The sequence below is a fragment of the Natator depressus genome, chromosome 2 (genome assembly GCF_965152275.1).
Source record: "Natator depressus isolate rNatDep1 chromosome 2, rNatDep2.hap1, whole genome shotgun sequence".
Classification (NCBI taxonomy): Eukaryota; Metazoa; Chordata; order Testudines; family Cheloniidae; genus Natator; species Natator depressus.
The window spans coordinates 36,133,455-36,154,731 of NC_134235.1; the positions used below are offsets into that span (position 1 = coordinate 36,133,455).

Consider the following 21,277-nt stretch of genomic DNA (forward strand, 5'->3'; position numbering starts at 1 on the left):
TCAGAAAAACTGCTAGAGCGTTTCATCCACTGACTTCCATACTCTTGTTGTTGTGCTTTCCAGTGATTAGCTTTTATCTGTCTAACTCTGCATAGAAAAATAAACAGTTGAACTGATAAAAGCCAGTAGTTAAGTGTGGGAAAATCAGTACAGATACTAGGTGAGATAATGCTGTAAGATTTAACTATGAAAAGTTTTTAGTGATGTCCATAGTAATCACTTCAAATTCAGAGTTCTAGTAATTTTAGTTTTTGACCTGTAGATGGCAGAGGATCTTCTTGAAGTGTTTTTAGTCTTCCTAAACTGAGTGACCTGTGGTTCTTAAATCTAGAGTAAGCTAGATACACAAAGATGAAAAATTCTCATATCACACTGATCAAAAATCGATGCACAAATTGTCTGTACGCTTTCAACTGCTGAAAAAACTTGTGGAACACTAATGAACATGTTTGATAGATTAAGGAAACAATCAAAATAAGAGGAATATTCCTTTATCAGTCACCGGGGGTGGGTTAAAAAAATCTATTTTTTAACCTAAACAAATTGGATTTTTTAAATTAAATACATTATTATTTAATAAATGAACCTATTTAAAATTGAAGTTGGCAATGTATGTTAATGCCTAAACTTACTATAATCTCTTAAAGTATTAAAATTAAATTTAAAAAAATTCAAGCAGTATATGTTTGCTGCCAAAGTTTTAAAGAAAGTCAAAGCACTGAACTAATGGAAGTCATTGGCTAAGCACCTGGAACCAGTGTGTGTTGAAATGCTAAACCAGCTTTTGAGAGCATTAGCTGCTTCTGCAAGTACAGAGAGAATATTTTCTTCATTTCAGTTTATTCAGTTAGTTCAGTTTAATGACTAATTCATTCAAATTTGAGAAACCAGTTGGGAGCTGAAAAAGCAGAGAAGCTTCTTCGGCTCTTCCAATATACAAAAATGAGGTGTCTGAGGATGAGATGAACTACTTATAAATCCTGAAGGACGTGACCAGAAACAATTAGTTCAGTTCACTAACTGCAGATACTTCCTTTGTTTATAAATCCGTTTTAAATGCAAAATATGTTTTGATAAACTTTATGTATTCGGCACATTTAAGGTATTTTTAACTAATTATAAAAAGCTTTGTGCATTTTTAATTGAATTCCAATTTCCATTGAAATGTAGTTTGACAAACATCACAAGTAAAAATATTAATCTAGAAAATCATCTAGAACTGCATCATTCACCATTTTCTATCACATTTATTCAGATTTTTGCATTTTATTATATGTTAAGCTATAGAATTGCTTTGAAATATTGTTTATAGATAATGTATCCTCCTGGTTAGCAAAAAGAAGTACCAAATTTAACCAATCAATGCAAATCACCCTTTCTTTAGAAAAATAACTAAAATGTACAAATGCAAAACAGGATGAAAATTGATTTAAATTGATCTGTCATGTCTGTCACAATGAAGACTTAGACTCTGGATGAGGTATCAGTAGTTTAATCTGTCTGATTTTTGTCACTTCAGTAACAGTCATGTTGTGCCTGAGCTTACTTAGCGCTAAGGATGAGAAGAGAATACAAATTGTCAGCATACAGGGTTAAATCAGTTTGTCTAAAACTGTTCTAACTTAATTCTAGAAATGAAAATCAGTGGGGCCGCATGGCTCGCAAGGCTCCAAAAAGAGGCAGAAAATATAGCTGGTTCTGAGTTTGTGTCTGGTTTTGTCACATTCTTCATTGTCTCCTTCCCTCTTTCAGATGTTTGGCCAAATAATTTGGAAAAGAACGCTTAGTCCATCCTGGCGGTGCAGGATTGGGCTCTAAAATATGTTAAAATACTCTATCCATTGTAGTTCAAACTTACATTCTACTCTTTCTCCTTCCCATCATTTGGTTGTGCTGAGCCTTTTCTTCTAGCTACGGGTCATCTGTTTTGCACTTTGTACCATTTTTTATTTATAAAACAGCTTATAGAATACTGAGTGAATACATGTTACATATCAAAGTATGCATGTTAGAGGTTGAATGGCTCAAGGGGATTGATAATGGGATACAGAGCCTTTCCCCTCTAGATTGCTGCTTTGGTTCTTACCCAAGTTAATAGTGATCAGAAGCAACCAATGGCTTTTGTGACCTTTACTCTATATGATGCAGAGTTAGTGTTTTTCACAAGCACTGAAGCTTTATATTATAGGGGCATGAAACATAAAAGATATAAAATGAACTGTAGTCTTCATCTAGTTCCCTTGGACAAGAGTCACCCTCTTAATTGGCACCTTGTTGGCAGCCTGAGCAGAGTGGTCTAGTAGATTGTATAACCATGGAAGCTGAATTACCTTCTCATCTCTCCAGTGTCAATATGGATACATTTTTATAAAGAAAATTTATATCTTCACAGTTGTATTTATATTTTTATGTTCTGTACATAAATAAGACATCATCATTCTTCTGGGCTGTCAGAACAACAAAGTTCATAAGTACTAGGTCTCTTTTAAAAGGCCCTGTACTAGTGAATGGGCACAAGGAACAATTTTTGTGAATAAACATGGTGTCACAATATTTTAAGTTTCCGTGATGAAAATGTTTATTTTTTTGTGTCGTCTTCTGTCATAGTAAGATAGTAATCTTAGATTTCGAGACCAGACTGCTGGCTGAAACTGTGCTCTATTCCTTTCATGTCTGTAGTTTTAGATATGAGAAAATGGCTGGTTTGTCTGATCTGTTCTTAGCCTCTCGTTTTCTAGCTAATGTTTTCTGTTCACCTGTTTTGAATTACCCCATCTCATCTGTGCAATCAATCTGTCTAGTGTCTAGTCCACAATCTGGTCTACTAGGAAAATAATCATAAAGAGGATAATTGGGAATAACTACTGTTCCCAATTGTTGTAACATCTATTGTTTTACTGTGTCCCTCTGGTCATTTGTACAGTTCTATAAACCTGCATTACAAGAGTTTTAATTCTCCAAAGCCTAAAATTATGTTTAAAATCAAAACTGATATGGACACTGTGGGTAGGGAGGTGCTAGGACTGTGTTTTAGAGTATTTTTGGTAACTGGTTCTCAGATGCTATCTCACTACTGAGCCTATTTTTCTTTATAAACCTATTTCAATAAACTATTTCTATGGACTCGCCATTAGGCAACTTTAACTGTCATATCTTGAGAACACTGACACTGACATTTCCTTTTTGAAAAAGATTAGAATGAAGCCATTGTTAGCCATTCTTAAATTGTGCTGTACAAATTTGTCTTGTGGGCAAAATTAATGAGCTAGAAGGAAAGCAAAGATGTTTTGAGGTCTCTTCCTATAGTCCTGTATATATTGCATGCATTTCTTGTAAACAAATAAAACCTTAATCACCTATGCATGGAATATACATGCATTTCTACTACTATAAATACGTGTGTACTGTCAAAACAATACTTCCTTTGTCAAATTTCCTTGAGTGATCTGCTGTACGTCCCTATTGGTCTAGATATATCAGTGGTCTGTTGTTAATGCAGGTTGTAGGTTTGTGTATTTATTATTATATTTCATTTCTTTTAGATTTCACATTTCAAGCTCTTGCAAGGAACCTCAAGTGTACATTCATGCTATATCTGATGCTCGGTGTGTGTTTGACATGGCTGTAAGTAATTATGGTAACATATGATTTAATAGAGTCATCATCCAACTATATTCTCACTAATGGAGATAAGAAAAATTGTTTCCTAAAATGTGTCTTGCTAGTATGATAAGGGTAGGAAAGATAATTGCTGTAAAGACCCTTCAAATAAAGGAATGATTACACACAACTGAGCAGTAAATTATAGACCTTACTTAGTATTTAATGTGAGACAAATAAAATCTTCCACTAAAACATCCTTTGATTGTATTTTAAAATTTTCATTAAAGGCCAACTGCTTTTTTTTTTTTTTTTTTAAGTCCCAGATCTCAACTCGAGCAGAATATATTTGTAGCTTTCTAAGTTAAGAATACATCTTAAAAGTAAACTAAAATGTTTATCTACCAAGACCAGTGAACAGGTTTTGTTTTTCTGCATGAGATGAAATCACTACCAACTGAACAATGCATGTGGCTGCCTTCCCTATGTTTCCTTGTATAATTATGTCATTGGGTTTTGCGGTGGGGAGGAACAGAACTCTGAATGATCCTCTTGGCAAAGAGGAACTGACTTGTTGATGCTGGTAAATTAATTTGTTGCTTTAGGCTATAAATGTATACTTCTTGTGTTAATGAAACAGATTTTTGTATTGAAAATATTTCTGTTCGCTTTAACTGAGAAAAAAAAGCTTAAGTTTTACTTCAGAAAAATCAAAGATAATGACCTTGCTGTGATTATTGCAAAATTATTGATGTGATTAATTACACAAGGAAGACAGTTTAACTCTTTCCTCCTTGTGCATATGCATTACAAGAGGGGCTTGAATTACATTATCATACCATGCATCCATTTATATTATACATACTGTTATGTGCATCTAATGTTATAAACATGTAATTCTTTCCCACTATACTGTAGTAAAGTATTTGCTGGACAGTGTGTTGCACTGTCCAGTTTTGTGAGGAAAAGACTCTTCTACTGCATACTCAACAGAGGCCAAATTAAGGTTGCTTTACTTTGGAATTGCTTAATTTATGTATTCTCTTTACTAATATTGCAGTAATGTTTAATGTAGAATAATACTAGGTATAACAGGAGTGAATTGTTCACTGGAATACTCTACTGTATTTAAGATGTCACAATTTCATGTTTAAAATCATGAGCATACAATATTGAATGAGATTGGAGAGCGCTTCAATAAAAACTTTAATTTCTATTGTCTGCATACTTAAAGGCCTGTCTATACTTCCTTTTAGGAAGAATTTGGCTTTAAGATGAACATGTTGGACATTGGTGGGGGCTTCACAGGTTCAGAACTTCAGCTGGAAGAGGTATGCAACTCAGTGGAAGTTAGAACTAGCTTGCCTTTCATTTGTAGGTTTGGAGTTTTTTGACATGTCAGTTTCCAACTAATATTGATAGTTAAAACCTGGATTGACAGATTTAAAACCATGGGGATGGACTGGATTATATGCCACAATTGCATTGTGGAGTCATTAGCAGAGAATTAGTACAGGTCCATGAAGTCCTGCTAGTTTCTCAACTCTGATTCAACTAATGTTACATAAATTATTCACAAAATTGTCCCTCAGGTGCTAAGGATTTACAAATGAGAGAAACAGTAACCATTCTAAATTGACAGCAAACCAAAGCCTCGGTTATCTTTGTAACTTTTAAAATGTTGCATACTTCTTACCATGAAGATTTTAGCCCTTTCTTCTGGAGGCAGTTCTTTTTTATTGTGTTCATAGTGGATGAATACTGACCTGCTGCTGCAGCTGGAATTTCCAGTATTTTGGTTTAGAACTGAAGACACAATGCATCAGCTGGACATTTGCTTTAATGAGCTTTAAGATTTTTACTCTTAGAGCAGATCTACACTGAAAAGTTAAAGTGGCATAGCTACATTTTTTAGGGATGTCAAAAATCTATGGCCCTGAGAGACACAGTTAAGCCAACCTAACCCATAGTGTGGACAGTGCTAGGTCAACAGATAAATTCTTCCATTGACCTAGCTCCACCTCTCAGGGAGGTGGATTACCTACTAGCTATGACAGAACCCCTCCTGTTGCTTTAGTAAGTGTTTACAGTGAAGCATTTTAAGTGTAGACAGAGCCTCGTTTGATCTCTGGTTTGGTGTCATGACCTGGTCACCAGTGAATAATGGAGATTTCGACTGATCACTGTATTTTGTGTACTCTTAAAGATAAACTCCCAAAGCCTGGGGTGCTGAAATGAATAGGTTCAAACAGCTAAAATCATTAATAGAACTTTGAAAATTGTCTACTTAGTGTTTGCCTTATCAAGTAGTTGTGGACAAGTCATGCAAGACTATGGCATTAATACTGAAGTTAAAAATCAGATTAATGTTGGGTAAATTCAGTGAATACCATCTGTTTCTTTATTTGTCAAGATGCACAACTATTGAGGGTAGTGGACCAAATTGCTTTTTTGTTTTTAAACGCAACCCTGATGCATTTCATGGATTCATAAATAATTTTACAACATCTGTTGTACTACAACCACTATGAAATTACTTAAATGGGTGATTCAGTCATTTGGATGACTTGGACTTTACTGGAGACTGAAGATAATGATACTTAATTCCTTTGTAAAGTGCTTTGAGATCTACTGATGGAAAGCACTATATAAGAGCTAGCAATTATTATTAGGTGCCTAGGTATGGCATCAGTATCCCAAAAGTAACACCCATTTTATTTTTGTAAATCTTAACCGTGGTGTCTGAGACTTGATTCAGCAAAGGCCCAATATGGATAGTAAAAATCAGCTTATGGCCAACTCACCAGCACTGTAAATTGTTGGCTGGGAATTTGTGACAGAGGACTTCTGTGTCTGATTTATCAATCCAGCACCTTTCACAAGAACTATAAATAAACTTCAAAATAAATCAGATGAGCAATCTAAACATTAGCTATGACTTCAATTTCCTAGGTTAATCATGTCATCAGTCCATTGTTGGATGTCTACTTTCCTGAAGAATCCGGTGTTAATGTGATTGCAGAGCCTGGATGCTATTATGTTTCATCTGCATTTACTCTAGCAGTTAACATCATTGCAAAGAAAGCTGTTGAATACGATAAATTTCTTCCCTCTGGAAGTAAGCAATATATTTGTTTTGTACATGTGTGAATCAGTACAAATAAGTCTCCATTTTTGTCAGCATAGCTCCATTTTATGTGCAGATCATGAATTATGCTTTTTAAATATTCTGTTCAATAAATGGCTCATACTTGAGTCTGTCTATTTTTAAGGTTCTGTCCCTATGTTAATCTTAGGTTTGGCAGAATTAAGTGTTGATTTTTTTAAAAATAATTGATGTTTGTTTTAAAGCATATTTTTTTCATTTTTATATATTTTAAATTTTCACCTTTGCAGGATATTAGTGGCATGGTCAGACAATACTTACTTTGTTATAGTAGATGTTGAGTTTCAAAAAGTCCAAATTTTTTATAACTGTTAAAACAAATTATCAACATCATGTCAAAATATATAAAATAAATATCATTAATCAAATTCTAATAAATTCTCAAGCAGCGTTTTTCTTTCTTTGCCTATCTGTATATTTTGTTATCATTGGTGGAAATATTTTTTCATCAGTTGGTGTGTACACAATGAAAGACATTTACCGATAAAAATCTAATCCTTCCAAGCCTGGTTAATCTGTACCTCTGTTAATTTTCTGTTTTCTGTGTTTGTTTGGCATTGCTTTTTTCCTCACTGGTAAATGGATGTGACTCATCTATGATCTTCAGGCATCCTATTAGCATATAATTACAGCTGTATTAGGGGAAGATGAAAGAACATGCAATGGAGTTACTATTGTCCCTCTTTTACTAGAATGGAATTTTTTTGGATGTTTTGAGTAATGACTGAAATATTAATATACAAAATGTGTCCTTAAGCATAGCCTTTAGCGGTAGGCTTGAATGGATATTGTAGTCTCATAATTACACTCCTTCCCCAACATTCTTATCCCAGTGCATGTTTTACATACTCTGGGGGGTGGGGATTAACTGTTACATATTTTTATAATAAAAACATTTAATTCGCAATCCTCTGTAACCATTTTTCTTCCAGTGGAGCAAACCAGGAGTGATGATGAGCCAATCTTTATGTACTACATGAACGATGGTGTTTATGGTTCTTTTGCAAGTAAATTGTTTGAAAAATTTAATACCATCCCAGAGGTTCACAAGGTGAGTCTATATCATATTCTTACAGAATTTACAAAGGATTATTCTTTTGTGGGGAAATTCTGCAGATCCATTACAATGGATCTTATTCCTGTTTGCAGCTTCTTTGGGGCAGTAACCAGACCTGCCACTCAGACAGGTGCAAATGGCCACACCCCTGAAGACCCAGCCACTTCTAGCCAGTTTGAACTGGCTTTTTATTTTGCCTTGGAAGGGGTGTGGGTGAGTGGAGGAGTTGTGCTCTGCAGCAGGCTTGCTGAAACACCTTCTCCCCACCCCGTTTTGATACCAGGGTTGCTGGCTGCAGAAGTTTCCGTTTTAACCTGTCTGGACATGCCGCTCTGTTGGAACCGCTTCAAGGCAATTAGAGGAATAGAGAGAAGTTGGAAGAAAAGGGCGCAAAAATGTCTGGCCAGCTGAACTCAGCTTGTTTTGCCGGTCAGCCATGTGCTACCTGCCTGACTAATGGGTCCCTGCTCTTTGCAGGTCAGCCATGTCCCAGACTACCAGTCTTGGAGGGCTGAGGTAGAGAGCAGCCCAGAGGTGGAGGAACAAGCAGCAGTAAAGGGTGTCTTGGCCCACTACTTGTTTCTAATTTACTTCACCCTCTTTAACAAGGTGGGAGTCATCCCTTATGGAAGCCTGCCTTGCCCACCCTAGGATTCAGTGAGACAACATGGGTGTTAACTGTTGTGTAGCACTACAGGGCCCACCAGGGGATTTAGTGAGACAAAAGGGCTGTGTCATGTGATTGTTTTCCCTGCTCCTTCCACAGGCAGGGATTTAAGGAGCTTCTATAAAATTCAAGGGCTCATCTCAAAAGAACATTATTTCTGTAGAACCACACCTGCTATGCTTTCTCCTGACCCCCTCTGTTGATATTCTATTACCACAGAATACAGAAGCTGAGAGGGACATAAAAGGCACACTATGGACTCTACTCGCAGGTGTCACTCCTCCACAGAGGAAATTTCTAAGGCTTGATTTTTTCCTAGTAAAAAGGAGGAGAAAAAGGTGCAGGGACTTCCTTCCACTTGTAGGTCACCACAATACAGGAAGAACTCAGGTTTTTTTCTTTTGAGGAGTAATCAGAAACCATTCTCAGGAGTATTTGGTGGGGACTCTGTATGCCTCCAGATAAGCCCCTGCAAAAGGAAACATGGGGATTATGAGGAAAGGGGAATTAGTTCATCCACAAGCAAATTTGTGATAATTTGTACTCCCAATGTTGATTCAGTCCTCATGTTAAAGAAACAAATGATCTTTATTTAAAAGAATATAATTTAAAAACCAAAACAACCCCTGAGCCAGCTCAGCAGTCTTTTGTGCCTCCACATATTGGACTAGAACCAGACATACATGGCCAGACTACCTCTTGCCCATTGTATCATTAAGAACCTTCAGGCCAGCAGCCTGGTTGAGAAAGATTTCCTTAGCCCTCCCACATCAAAACAGCCTGAGATTTACAGTAAGAGCAATAAGCTCAACTTAGTCACAGCACCAGCTCTGCCTGAGGCTGTGGAAGTCCAATCCTCAGGCCAAGTAGGTACTGGTTACTGCTGAGTAGGACAGGGGGCACACACTTTAGTGACTATAAACAAACCTGCCCTGGAAACCTGCTTACATAAAATAATTTTAAAACATACTAATCATCTAAGGAGCTCTGATAACTCAAAAGGAGAAAAAGACTCTTCTATGGGTCTTGGCACTCTTTGATCCAGCTGAGACTTAGAGGAGGGTGTAACGATGCTGGTTCTGGTGGGACCCAACTGAGAGTGCCAGTTCAGGATAAATTGCTTAAAGCAGGGCAGTTACAGCCCAAGACTGGGGTTTTTCCACCTCTAAGGCAAACCAAACCAGCCAGCCAGAGAGGACTTTGGTTTTATCCCACTGGCTAACCACAAGTCACACAAGCAATTCCCTTAGACACTCCAGTTTCCCAGAATCACCACCAGTGCCACTATTTATGGGGATAAATGGTTATAAAAACCAATACCCCAGTAAAAGAAAAAAGGTTCTCCCGATCCCAAAGGACCAAGCCCCAGACCCAGGTCAATATACAAATCAGACCTTACTCACAAATCATGCTGTTGCCAATCCTTTAGAATCTAAAGTCTAAAGATTTATTCATAAAAGGAAAAAAGATATAGATGAGAGCAAGAATTGGTTAAATGGAATCAATTACATACAGTAATGGCAAAGTTCTTAATTCAGGCTTGTAGCAGTGATGGAATAAACTGCAAGTTCAAATCAAGTCTCTGGAGTACATCCACATCTAGGATGGGTCATCAGTTCTTTGTGTAGAGCTTCCATTTGTAGCAAAGTCCCTCCAGAGGTAAGAAGCAGGATTGAAGACAAGGTAGAGGAGCTGCAGCAGCTTTTTATAGTCTCTTGCCATGTGGTCTCTGCTTTCTTTGTCCCAAAGACAAGCTGTCCATCACATGGCATGGAAAAACCTCAGAGTTCTGGCCATAGGCATGTCCCTGCATACCTTGCTGAGTTACAAGGTGTATCTGCCTTCTTTCAATGTGTCGGTTTTATAGCTGATGGTCCTTAATAGACCATCAAGCAGGCTAGGCAGAGCTGACACCAACTTGTTTGGGGTGTCACCCAGAAGCATAGCATAAGTTTGAAATACAGACAGTTAGAGCCAATATTCATAACTTCAACTCCAAAGTCACAAGATGGAGACCAAGTTCTACCACTGCACCAAATTTTCATCATTAATTGATGTGAACACCTATCTACATGTTATTATGCAACCGTGCTGGAGGAGATACCAGCATCATGTGCAACAGACTACATTACCCATATAGCCCTTTATTCTGTGGCCTACCTGCCTTTCTGAGGCTGTCCTCCAAAGTGCTAGTTAACATTGTTTCTCCTCAAGCAGAAAAAGGTTCCTGTATACATGTGCTAAGATGACTTGCTCATCAGAGCACTGTTCCTGGAAAATGCCCACACAAAAGAGATACCATACAGTTCATATTCTTTCCTGGAACAACATAGTTTGTCAATATCACAAACATCTAAATGAGATCATACTGGCACTATTACTTCTGGGAATAGTTATAACTATCAACCTCCACTCCAAGCCAGTGGTCAGGAGGCACAGTATCCTTTGTTCTCCAGTCACATCTGTCAGGGCTCTGTTGTCTTGGATAAGAACAGAGGTCTCTAGGAACAACATACTGTTGTGAGACTCCACATGGTTTTTCTCCATAAATTTCTTGAGCATGTAGGACTGTCTTTTTTGTGCCATTGCCAGGGGTACTTGGAAGAGAGGGTATGTTGCAATGAGAGGATTGGTGGAGATAATCTATAGCAGCTTCAAAAGCAGGAAACCTCATTCAGGGAACAAATTTCATCCAAAGTTAATGCAAGAACAGACTTCTAACACAGTATCAAGGGAATCAAAATAATTAGGCCTTAAGAGCAGTCCTGATCAGCCAAGATGTAGCAGTGATCCCTTACAACACTTCAGCAATAGTTTTAAACAAGGACAGAGGTACCAGGTCCTCAACCTGGATGAGCATCTAATCTTCGCTGTTCCTGGCTGCATATTTTGAAAAGAGCAAAAAAAAATTTTCTGTATATTCAAGCACTACATATAGAATAAATAATTATAGCAGGTGGTTAAAGTAAAGGAAAAATCCAGAAGAGTGGAGTCTACAGCCTAAGGTCTTTGAGTGCAGAGTCAGCCCTGAGTCACCTGTGTGTCAATGGACATATCTGCAGCCAGAACCCAGCAAAGACGAGTCTCTTTTCTGATGAAGAAATTAATAAGCTGCAGGCATGATTATGCACCTTTCTTCCAGGGCCAAAAGCCTGACTTTCTTTTTCTGATCACAGTATTCTCCAGGATCTCCAGGACAAACCAACAAGGCAGAAGTGAGCCATGATGGCCTCCATGCTGTCAAGGGAAATTCTAGGTCTCATGTAGAATTCAGTTGTCAACCACCACTCAGCTATGTCTCCTCTACAAAAAGAATCTGCTCCCAAGGACAAAATTCTGTACCCAAGTCCAGAAAATCAAATCTTAACTACATTATGTGAGAGGTATAATTAAAATAGGATAGTCAGATGTGTTAACACTTCTTTAGCCTTGAAAAAGTATTTTTACAAACAGGACATCTTCAAGGGCTTGGTCTATGAGTGTCATGTTACATTATTGGCCTGCATGGAACAGGCAAAGCATGCCCCCCACCAAAAAAACTGGTGCTCATTCATTCAGAGCCACTCATCTCATTCTTCCTGTTTTCCCTTCACGGAAATGCACTGCTTTTAGACACCCTGTTGTAATGGCTCTGTGGACTTTCCCTGTGAAAAAGAATAGGGAAACCTACCATATCTTTTCTCAAAAATTTCCTTTCTTCCAGTCATAAAAGTCCGCAGATCCAACCCAGCACAAGGATTGTGGTCTGAGGAAGGCTTAAACCATCACACTCGCCTCCATTTTCTTTGGGGACACAATATATATTTCCTTGGGGTGAAATTTGAAGTTAGGGACATAATATAATTGGGGTGGAATTTCAAGTTGCTCTGCAGCGGAAAATGTTTATGAATCTTGTCTGTTAACCTGTGAATTAACCTTTAAAGGACTTTGCACTACAAAACAGCTTTGGAAGTATTTTGAACTGGCTAGGTCTTTAGGGGTATGGCCTCTCCCAGACTGCCTGATTGACAAGTCTTTTCTGCCCCAAGAAGCTGCAAGCCGGCGTGAGACCCATTGTAATGGATCTGTGGACTTTTTCCCTAGAAGAAAGGAATTTTTCAGATGACTTAATATCAATGTTCTTTTTCTAATGTGTCTGTAAAACTTTCTTTTGCCTTAAACTAAAGCCTGACTTGACTGGATTGTTTTTGTAGAAATACAAGGAAGATGAGCCTCTGTTTGCCAGCAGCCTTTGGGGTCCATCCTGTGATGAGCTTGATCAAATTGTGGAAAACTGTCTTCTTCCTGAGTTGAGTGTCGGAGACTGGCTGATCTTTGATAATATGGGTTCTGGTACCTTGGGTCAACAGTCTGCCTTTAATGATTTTCAGAGACCACCAATTTACTACATGATGTCTTTCAATGACTGGTAAGATGATGATCTCAATATTTGCTGTGGTAGTTGCACTCAGCCTTTTTCCCCCCTGAAAACTTTTAGTCATAATCTTACAGTTGGATGCATGGTGATTGATATAGGAAGATTTATTTTAAAAAAAAAATCAACTTAGACAATTAGTTCATGTTTCTTTTTTAAAATGCTACCACACTGTTTCACCTTTCAAACAGGACTACATTAACATGAACTAGGTATTCTCACCAGTAGTTTCCATGCAGGACAGTTAGAGCACAATGGTTTGGCGTGCTCTGCAGTTCACAATCCCATAGTCTACCCTGTGGTGTGGTGTAGACAAGTCTTTCATTTAAGACAATGGTAGAATGCATACAATTGTAGTTATTGCTTTGCTGGCTGATGAGTCTCTGTGCAGCTGTCCAATGTGTGAAAAGGAAGTGTTGTGATAAGCACAGCCTATATAACATATATTCACCAGTAAATACCGGAATGCACATATTACTAAGGTGGAAAAGGTTAACTTAATCTTAAGTCTGCCAAATAATTTTTTTGTTTAGACTGAATACTGAACTTAATGCTGGTTTCCAATGTTAAGCCGCCATGAGAACTTTAAAACTCTCAGGTCTATGCTTCCTGAACATACCTCTGTTATACTTTCTGCTGTAGGTATGAGATGCAAGATGCTGGAATTACTTCAGACACATTGATGAAGAACTTCTTCTTTGTGCCTTCTTGCATTCAGCTGAGCCCAGAAGACAGCTTTTCCACTGCAGCTTAAACAGGCCGTAACGCTTCATGTAGACTTGCAGTTGCAAGCCTGTAGTTTGTCTGGTCAACATTCCACTGTGGAATTAAAATGGAACAATCTTGAATTCAACTCATTCTCTTCAAAACTTGAAAATTAGTAATAGCTAATTGGGACCAGGCAAAACCAGCTACAACTACAATTCACTGGGGTGGGAGGGTTAGATAATAGTGTGCAGATTTAAACTTGCCAGTTCGTTCAACCCCTGAGCGTTTAAATAAAATATGCAACAAAATGGATGACTTAGTCGAGATGGAAACCCATCACTTGGGTTCTCAGTTAAACAGTTTACATACAAGTACACAGTTTTTATACTAAGGATTCCTGTTAGAAAGTCTTGTAAAGTTATTGTCTTTCACCCAGATATATCAAATGTCAGTGGGAGACTAGTGTGACTTCATTAGAGATGTTCAGTGTATTTAGTGTGTAAATTTGTGCTTTGAACTGTAGTTCAATAAATGTAAAATTGCATCATAGTATTTGTTGTATTTGACCCTTGACGTAACCCATGTATGATTGCAATAAAACTTTGTGTAGATTTTTTTTTTCAGGCTCTCTTTGTGAGAGGGACTAGATAGTAGTGAAATGGATATGTAGATGATTGTTTTGGAAAGATTTTTTTGTTTCTTCCAGCCTATTATTTCAGGTTTAGGTTGGCAGAACATTAAATGATGAATAATTAATTTAAGTAAATTAAGTTTGGTGAGCTCGCGTGAAGGGAAGTTCAGATGATAAGTTCCTGGCAAGCTGAAATGCAGTTTGTGGTGTTGCTTCAACATAAACTAAATTATATTAACATTTCTAACACCAAAAATATCAAACATTCAAGGCAACAGTAGTGAATATAGCAGTACCTAGGAGAGAGGTAGCTGTAGCTAGAATGCATGTAGTACCCATGTAGAAATATGAATTACAGCTGTACTGAATGTTAAATAGAAATGTCAGTTCCCTTTTTTGAACTAGCTTTATAGAAAACCTTCAACTAGTCCTGTACAGCATTGTCTTTGTAATAGAAGGGCTACATGTCTTCAGAAACCTTGATGCTCTTTTGCACTGTACTTTGTGTATTTAAATAACAGCAAAGCACATCAACTATATATGCCAACTAATCTTAATAACTGAAGCTGTTCAGTGGAATTACTTGTTCTGTTATTAAAGTCTCTTGATTCTTTTCTCCAGTCCTCCACTTGCTTTTTCATTTTAACTTATTTTTCTTGCTAACCTGAAACTGTTAGGAGTCAGGATTTTTAAATACTCATGGCTATTGTGCTAAATCCTGGATCTCTGAATCAAAAGCATTAATTAGAAAATGGAGATGATTTTTTAGCTCCTTACCTGGGGGTGTGAAATTTCCACCTTACATGTACAAATGCATTTGTACATTAGTGCCAACTGGCAGGAAACCCAAGTTTGCAGTTCAGAAAGGCTAAGAATACATAATATTGTATATCTTTAAAGGTGGAAAGAAGGTGAGTTTATCATGGAATGATCCTTTCACCTTGGACTTCCAGCACCAAGGGCTTGCCTACACACAGTTTTATACCTGTATCTACAATCACAGTAGGGAATTGTACCATGCTGTTTCTCAATTGATAGAATGGTGTAGGCCAGTCCTAAGGGAAGCACTAAGGCCCAAATCCTCAGAAGTATTTAGGTATCTAAGTACCATTGAAATCAGTGGCTGTTAAGTGCTTAAATACCTTTGCACCTCTGGGCTTAACTGTCTTGTGCTTTCTGAGTTAATGAATTGTTCGTGTCTCTTGAAGAGACAGGTTGAAGATGGTCATGTTTTATAATAATTATTTATGGGAGTTAATACTTTCGGAGTTAGTTTCTTATGGAAAATCTAGCCATCAGCCCAAATTTCTCTAGGTTTGAAAGAGTCTGTGTACTCTAGTCCTCCAGTGGCAGGTTTGATTGAAATCCTAAACAAATACAAAACATCAGCTAGGGTTATCTGAGATCATGTTGCAGGATTCTGCTGTGGAGCCTTAAAGAGAATTGTTTTATGTTAAACTTACAGCTCAGTTGTGAATAATTCCATTGTAAATGATATGGTGGTCAGTTCAGACATACCTATTGTATATGAAGACAGTTTGCCATAAAAAAAATTAAGTTTGAACCCAGTATGTATTTCAATTTGATGCTAAAAATTGTTACCATCATTTGTTTACAATATTGTAATCTCAGTTCAGAAGTTAAAATATAAACCTGAATGATTTCTATATGGTAATTGAACTGTAATGTAGCTTTGTCATGCTGAATACACATCTACAACTTCTTGCTCAGAAAACTACTCTTGTGGACCTTGGTATGAATACAGTGGGGATTTTAAACCATTAATTTCCATGATGTTAATATCCAAGCGCTGTTTCCAGTAAACTGGAATAATCATGTATATCCCAAACAGGCTCAGTGTTACACCATACCTATGTTCACAAAACTATTAATACTTCTTCTGAAGTACTACATCAATACATTTGACAATTTGTATATATGTTTGGCATTTCCCAAGCGTTCATCACCACCCTTTAATTAGGCACCACAACTTGAGGCAATGGTATAACCAAGCTACTCAAGCTCTGTCAGTTATCTTTCAGTAGGGAAAGACACTTTGCAGCTGCTTCTGCTCTATCCAAGCAACCAGTCACATAAATGTGATTTAGTAAATCCATTGCTGCTACCCAGTCAACCTAAATATAAAATTTACCTTGAGCTGAGGGTTGTCACCTAGCTAAGGTGAGTCCTGTGTCAGAGGTGGGTAAATTCCATTCCTCATCTCATTATTTTTAATGAAAGCACTCCCCCACACTATAGGGAACACCAAAGAGATTTAATACTCTTAATGGGCTGTACATGAGACTTGATCCAGGCTTGAGAGAACAGGGAAAGTTATGAAAAACCATTTCATTGTATATTTAGGAAAACAAACTAGATTTAATTACTGTCCCTACTTCCCTCAGAAGATACCTGCTAAATAAATTGCTAGAATTTGATAGACTAGGGCGTGCTAGTCTAAAACTTAATCTTGCATTTTGGTTTGCTGTTGACTCCCTGTAATTAGGCACAGGCCTAGGCACCAACTCCGAGAGGCATATGATGAGGTTGTGACATCTCAGCTTTCATTAAAACAAAAATATTGAAAATGTAAACTGAGCATAGTTAGAGAGAGGTCTGCCTGAGTTTGTAGAGTCAAACAGCAGTGCTGAGGCATGAGGTGCCTTTGCTATAAAGACCAAGATCCACTGCTGCTTTAGTAGGCCCTACCAACAGCACCCTAGCACGGACCTCGGTGTGTGGCAGCAGGGGAGTGTAAGAGGCTCCCCCTCACCAGTTCTTAAGATAAATAGTTGTAAGGCCCCAGTACTTACCCTAGAAGATATGGTCACCCCTGCAAGGGAGATGGGACCCACAAGTGGTAGACCCTGACTTTTGTTGCTCAGGGGGTAGACAAGGGTACCTGCTGCCACCTCTCTGGGAAGGAAGGTAGGCCCACAGCCACTTCAGGTGCTGGGCAGGGTGGGGGGCAAGCTGTGGCATGCCAGTGGCCTTTGATAGTCTTAATCCATTCCTGCCTGTGAACAACCAAGGCTTTAAGTATTCAGCCCTTCAGTTCACACAAGAATAGCCTAAACTCATTGTTTTAGATCATCTCCTTTCCTACCTGACGCCAACTAGAATCTGCATCCTGAGAGTTTCCATGGTAAAATGCAAATAGCCATAAACACATCTTTTATTAAAACCCTTCTTAAGAAGATGGGGGAGCTATAGATGGTGGTCATGCAGGCATACCATTTACTACTGCAGTGTTGCCTCCCTCTGCCCCCAAATCTCCTGGAGAGAAGTGATATGGATCGGCTTTTTATTTTTAAGTAAGTTTTTAGACCTCATGGTTGCAAAGAAAAGCATGAAAACGTGAACTGGAATGCATGCTGCAGGCTCAGAATAAGAAGGCAAGTAAACCCCCCTATTTTTAATTTTTTTTTTTTTTAAATTAATCTGACTCATGATCTAGAATGGTTGAGATTGGCAATACTGCTACCCCATAAGGGAATTCGTGTTTGGATCCTAGTACAGCTACCCTGTAGCCTCTTTGTATAATACAATAGTATTGGGTCCTCCAGTGGAAGAATGGCTGGCATGACAAAATTACCTGTGGCAAAAGAGCCTCTGAAGAAGAGGAGGGTTTGACTGTTGTAAAACTAGCTGCCGTGGAAATGGTCACAGGCTGAGTAGAATATAGAACCCAATATTAAACAATACTGTAACCTTCAAGCTAAACAAAGCCTCCTTTTCACATTACATTTTAATCTCCTTGCCTCTGTATAGTCTAATTTGAGTTAGGTGTTTTAATAGGATTACCCAGCGAATTGCTGTAGAACAAAGCCAATTGTGCTTGACAGTACGAGCTAGCTGACAGAAGGGAAACTTGCTGTAAGACAGTAACAGCACTAACAGATTAATTTCTGTTCTGTCCCGAGTGCTCCTGTTTGTCAGATTAAGACAGAGCAATGCGGTTATTACAAAAATAGTTATTTTTCTCTGAAGTCAAGTTGGTTGTTATTCCTTGGCTGCCTCTGAATGTAACTATCTATACTAAGATTCTCTTGATTGCTATACTGAAGCCATTCCAAATTCTGGAAATTGACACTGTGTTTTGTTTTGTTTTTTTAATTTAAAGTCTACATTGTTGAAGGGCTGAGTAGGTCCTATTTTCGTAACCTTGAGATTTAGAATGAGAAGACATTTCCTATCCTATAAAAGTTGTACAGAAGTCCTAAGTTTACTGTACATCATCCTCCCACTGAGGTCACCTGCCCTCAAGCTGTTTGTAGCCAATCGACTCCCAACAAGGCCCTCAATTCTACTGAGGGCACGAATAGCTATGATGCAGAAAACGCGCACTGAGGTCTGAAAATGTGTGTTTCTAGCAGGATCCCACATAGATCAGTTCTTGGCCCTATGCTGTAACATTTCTGTCAGTGGCCTGGAAGAAAACAAAATCACTGAGAAAGTTTGCAGATTACACAAAAATTGGGGGAAGTGGTAAATAATGAAGAGGACTGGTCACTAATACAGAGTGATCTAGATCACTTGGTTATATTAAAATAGTAAACTGAGTGCAAGCAAACAATATGTAAGTGTAAATGGATACCTTTAGGAACAAAATGTAAGCCATACTTGCATAGGAAACAGTGACTTTGAAAAAGATTTAGGCATTGGGGTTGATCATCAGGTGAACATGAGTTCACTGTGCAATCCCATGACCCAAAGGGCTAATGCAATCCTTGGATGCATAAACTGAAATCTTGAGTAGGAGCAGAGAGGATAGTTTACCTCTGAATTTGACACGAGTACAACCACTGCTAAAATACTGGGTTCGGTTCTGGTGTCCTCAATTCAAGAAGGGTTGGGGGGGTGGGGATTGACAGAGTTCAGAGAAGAGCCATGAGAATGATTAAAGGATTAGAAAACATGCTTTATAGTGACAAACTTAAGGAGCTCAAACTATTTAACATTAAAAAAAGATGAAGGGGTGACTTGATCACTTCTGCAGGTACATATGAGAGGAACGAATGTAGTAAGATCGTCAATCTAGCAAGAAGCTAGACAAATTCAGACTGGAAATAAGGCATATTTTTAACAGGGAGGGTAATTAATAATTGGAACAATTTACCACATCATGATGGATTCTCAGTCACAGGCCATTTTTCAATCCAGATTATGTGTTTTTCTAAAAGATATGATCTAGGAATTATTTTGGGGAAGTTCTATGACCTATGTTGTACAGGAGGTCAGCTCACAATGGTGCCTTCTTCCTTGGAACTTACGAATCTGTGTCTGGTCAGAAGATAAAGCCCTATCCTATTAGTCTCATACATAGATAACTGGCCGTGTCTGTGTGACCTGGGGGCTTTGTTATTGCAACTCATGCCTAGGAAAGAAGCCATAAACCAGGGGTCTCAAACACACGTCCTGCGGGGTTCTTTTGTGCGGCCCACCAAGCTCCCTGTGCCCCCCATATCCCCCCCCCACCTCTCTGCCTATCTCTAGGCCAGGGGTGGGCAAACTACAGCCCGCGGGCCAAATCCAGCCATGGGATTGCCCCCCCATGGTGCACAGAACCATGTCCCTGCAGCCCCGGGGTGGGGGGGGGAGCAGATGACTCCGTGCATTGCTCTCTCTCTCTCTCTCTCTCTTCCAGGCACCGCCAACTGCAGCTCCCATTGGCCGGGAACGGGTAACCGCGGCCAATAGGAGCTTCAGGGAAGGTACCTGGAAGCAAGAGCAACGTGGAGCCCTCTGCCCCTCCCCCTCCCCCCCCCAGGCTGCAGGGACATACTTCCAGCTGCTTCCTGGAGTGGAGTGGGGCCAGGGCAGGCCCCAGTGCGCGCCGCTGCCACCCCGGAGCCGCTCTAGGTAAGCGGCACCAGGCCGGAGCCTACACCCTGAACCCCTCCTGCACCCCAACTCCCTGCCCTGAGCCCCCTGCTGCATCCTTCACCCCTCCTGCACCCAGGGCTGGCTCTAGCGTTTTTGCCACCCCAAGCAGCAAACAAACAAAAAACCTTGCCGCCAAACACGGATGGGGAGTGACGGTGCAGCCACTGAATTGCCTCCGGTGACCAAATACGAGTCGCGTCCCCGCCACCGAGCGCGAAACGCGCTGTGACGGAGCAGCCGCCAAATTCCCGCCGCTGCCAAGGGTGGATTTCTGCCCCAGAGCCCGACCTCCTGCTGCCCCTTTATATTTGCCACCCCAGGCACCTGCTTGGTTTGCTGGTGCCTGGAGCTGGCCCTGCCTGCACCCTAACTCTCTGTCCTGAGCCCCCACCACATGCCACACCTTGCACCTCTCCTGCACCCAAACCCCCTGCCCTGAGCCCCCTGCTGTACCCCACACTCCAACTCCCTGCCCTGAGCCCCCTGCTGCACCCTGACCCCCTGCTGCACCTCAACCCCCCTGCCGCATCCTTGCACCCCAACCCCCTGCTGCACCCCTCACCCCAACTCCCTGCCCTGAGCCCCCTGCCGTACCCTGCATACCTCCTGCACCCTTTGGGGGCAGGGAGGGAGCAGAGTTGGGGTGGGGACTTCGGGGAAGGGGTTGGAATGGGGACAGGGAAGGGGTGGGAAGAGGCAGGGCCTCATGGAAGGGGTGGAGTGGGGGCGGAGCCAGGGGCAGCGATGTGGGGTGTCAGTGATGCGGCCCTCGGGCCAATGCAGTCGTCCTCATGTGGTCCTCATGTGGCCCTCGTGGTCATTTGAGTTTGAGATCCCTGCAACCCTGAAAAGGGTCTAAATGGTACAACACACAGCAGCCTGTCTGCTTCCCAAATGTCTCCTAGAACTCCCCTCCAGTGTTCTGCCTCCACTAATAAGAGAGTCCAGTTCAGCATCTCTATCCTGATATCTAAAGCTCTTTGTGTGAATTATCTAGTTACCTGAGCCACTGCCTTTCTCTCCAGCACAGTGATCTCCCGTGACACCTTGGTTTCACTGGATCAAACTTGTGACCAATAACTGAGAGGTTGGTCAACGTGGAAGACAAAACCTCCACAAGAGGTAGACAGAAACTATGGAACTCGCTC

General features: G+C 39.8%; 1 protein-coding gene across 2 annotated transcripts in view; it reads left to right on the top strand.

Moving 5' to 3' along the window:
• Positions 1-15,876, top strand: part of AZIN1 (antizyme inhibitor 1) — a 60,115-nt gene extending 44,239 nt beyond the window's left edge. For both annotated transcript variants that reach the window (XM_074944008.1, XM_074944007.1), the window contains exons 7-12: positions 3,543-3,624; positions 4,857-4,931; positions 6,553-6,718; positions 7,699-7,817; positions 12,684-12,898; positions 13,547-15,876. In XM_074944008.1, coding sequence (XP_074800109.1) covers positions 3,543-3,624; positions 4,857-4,931; positions 6,553-6,718; positions 7,699-7,817; positions 12,684-12,898; positions 13,547-13,658 — 769 coding nt within the window. In that variant the 3' untranslated portion in view covers positions 13,659-15,876. The remainder of the gene's footprint in view (positions 1-3,542; positions 3,625-4,856; positions 4,932-6,552; positions 6,719-7,698; positions 7,818-12,683; positions 12,899-13,546) is intronic.
• Positions 15,877-21,277: the final 5,401 nt, after the last annotated feature.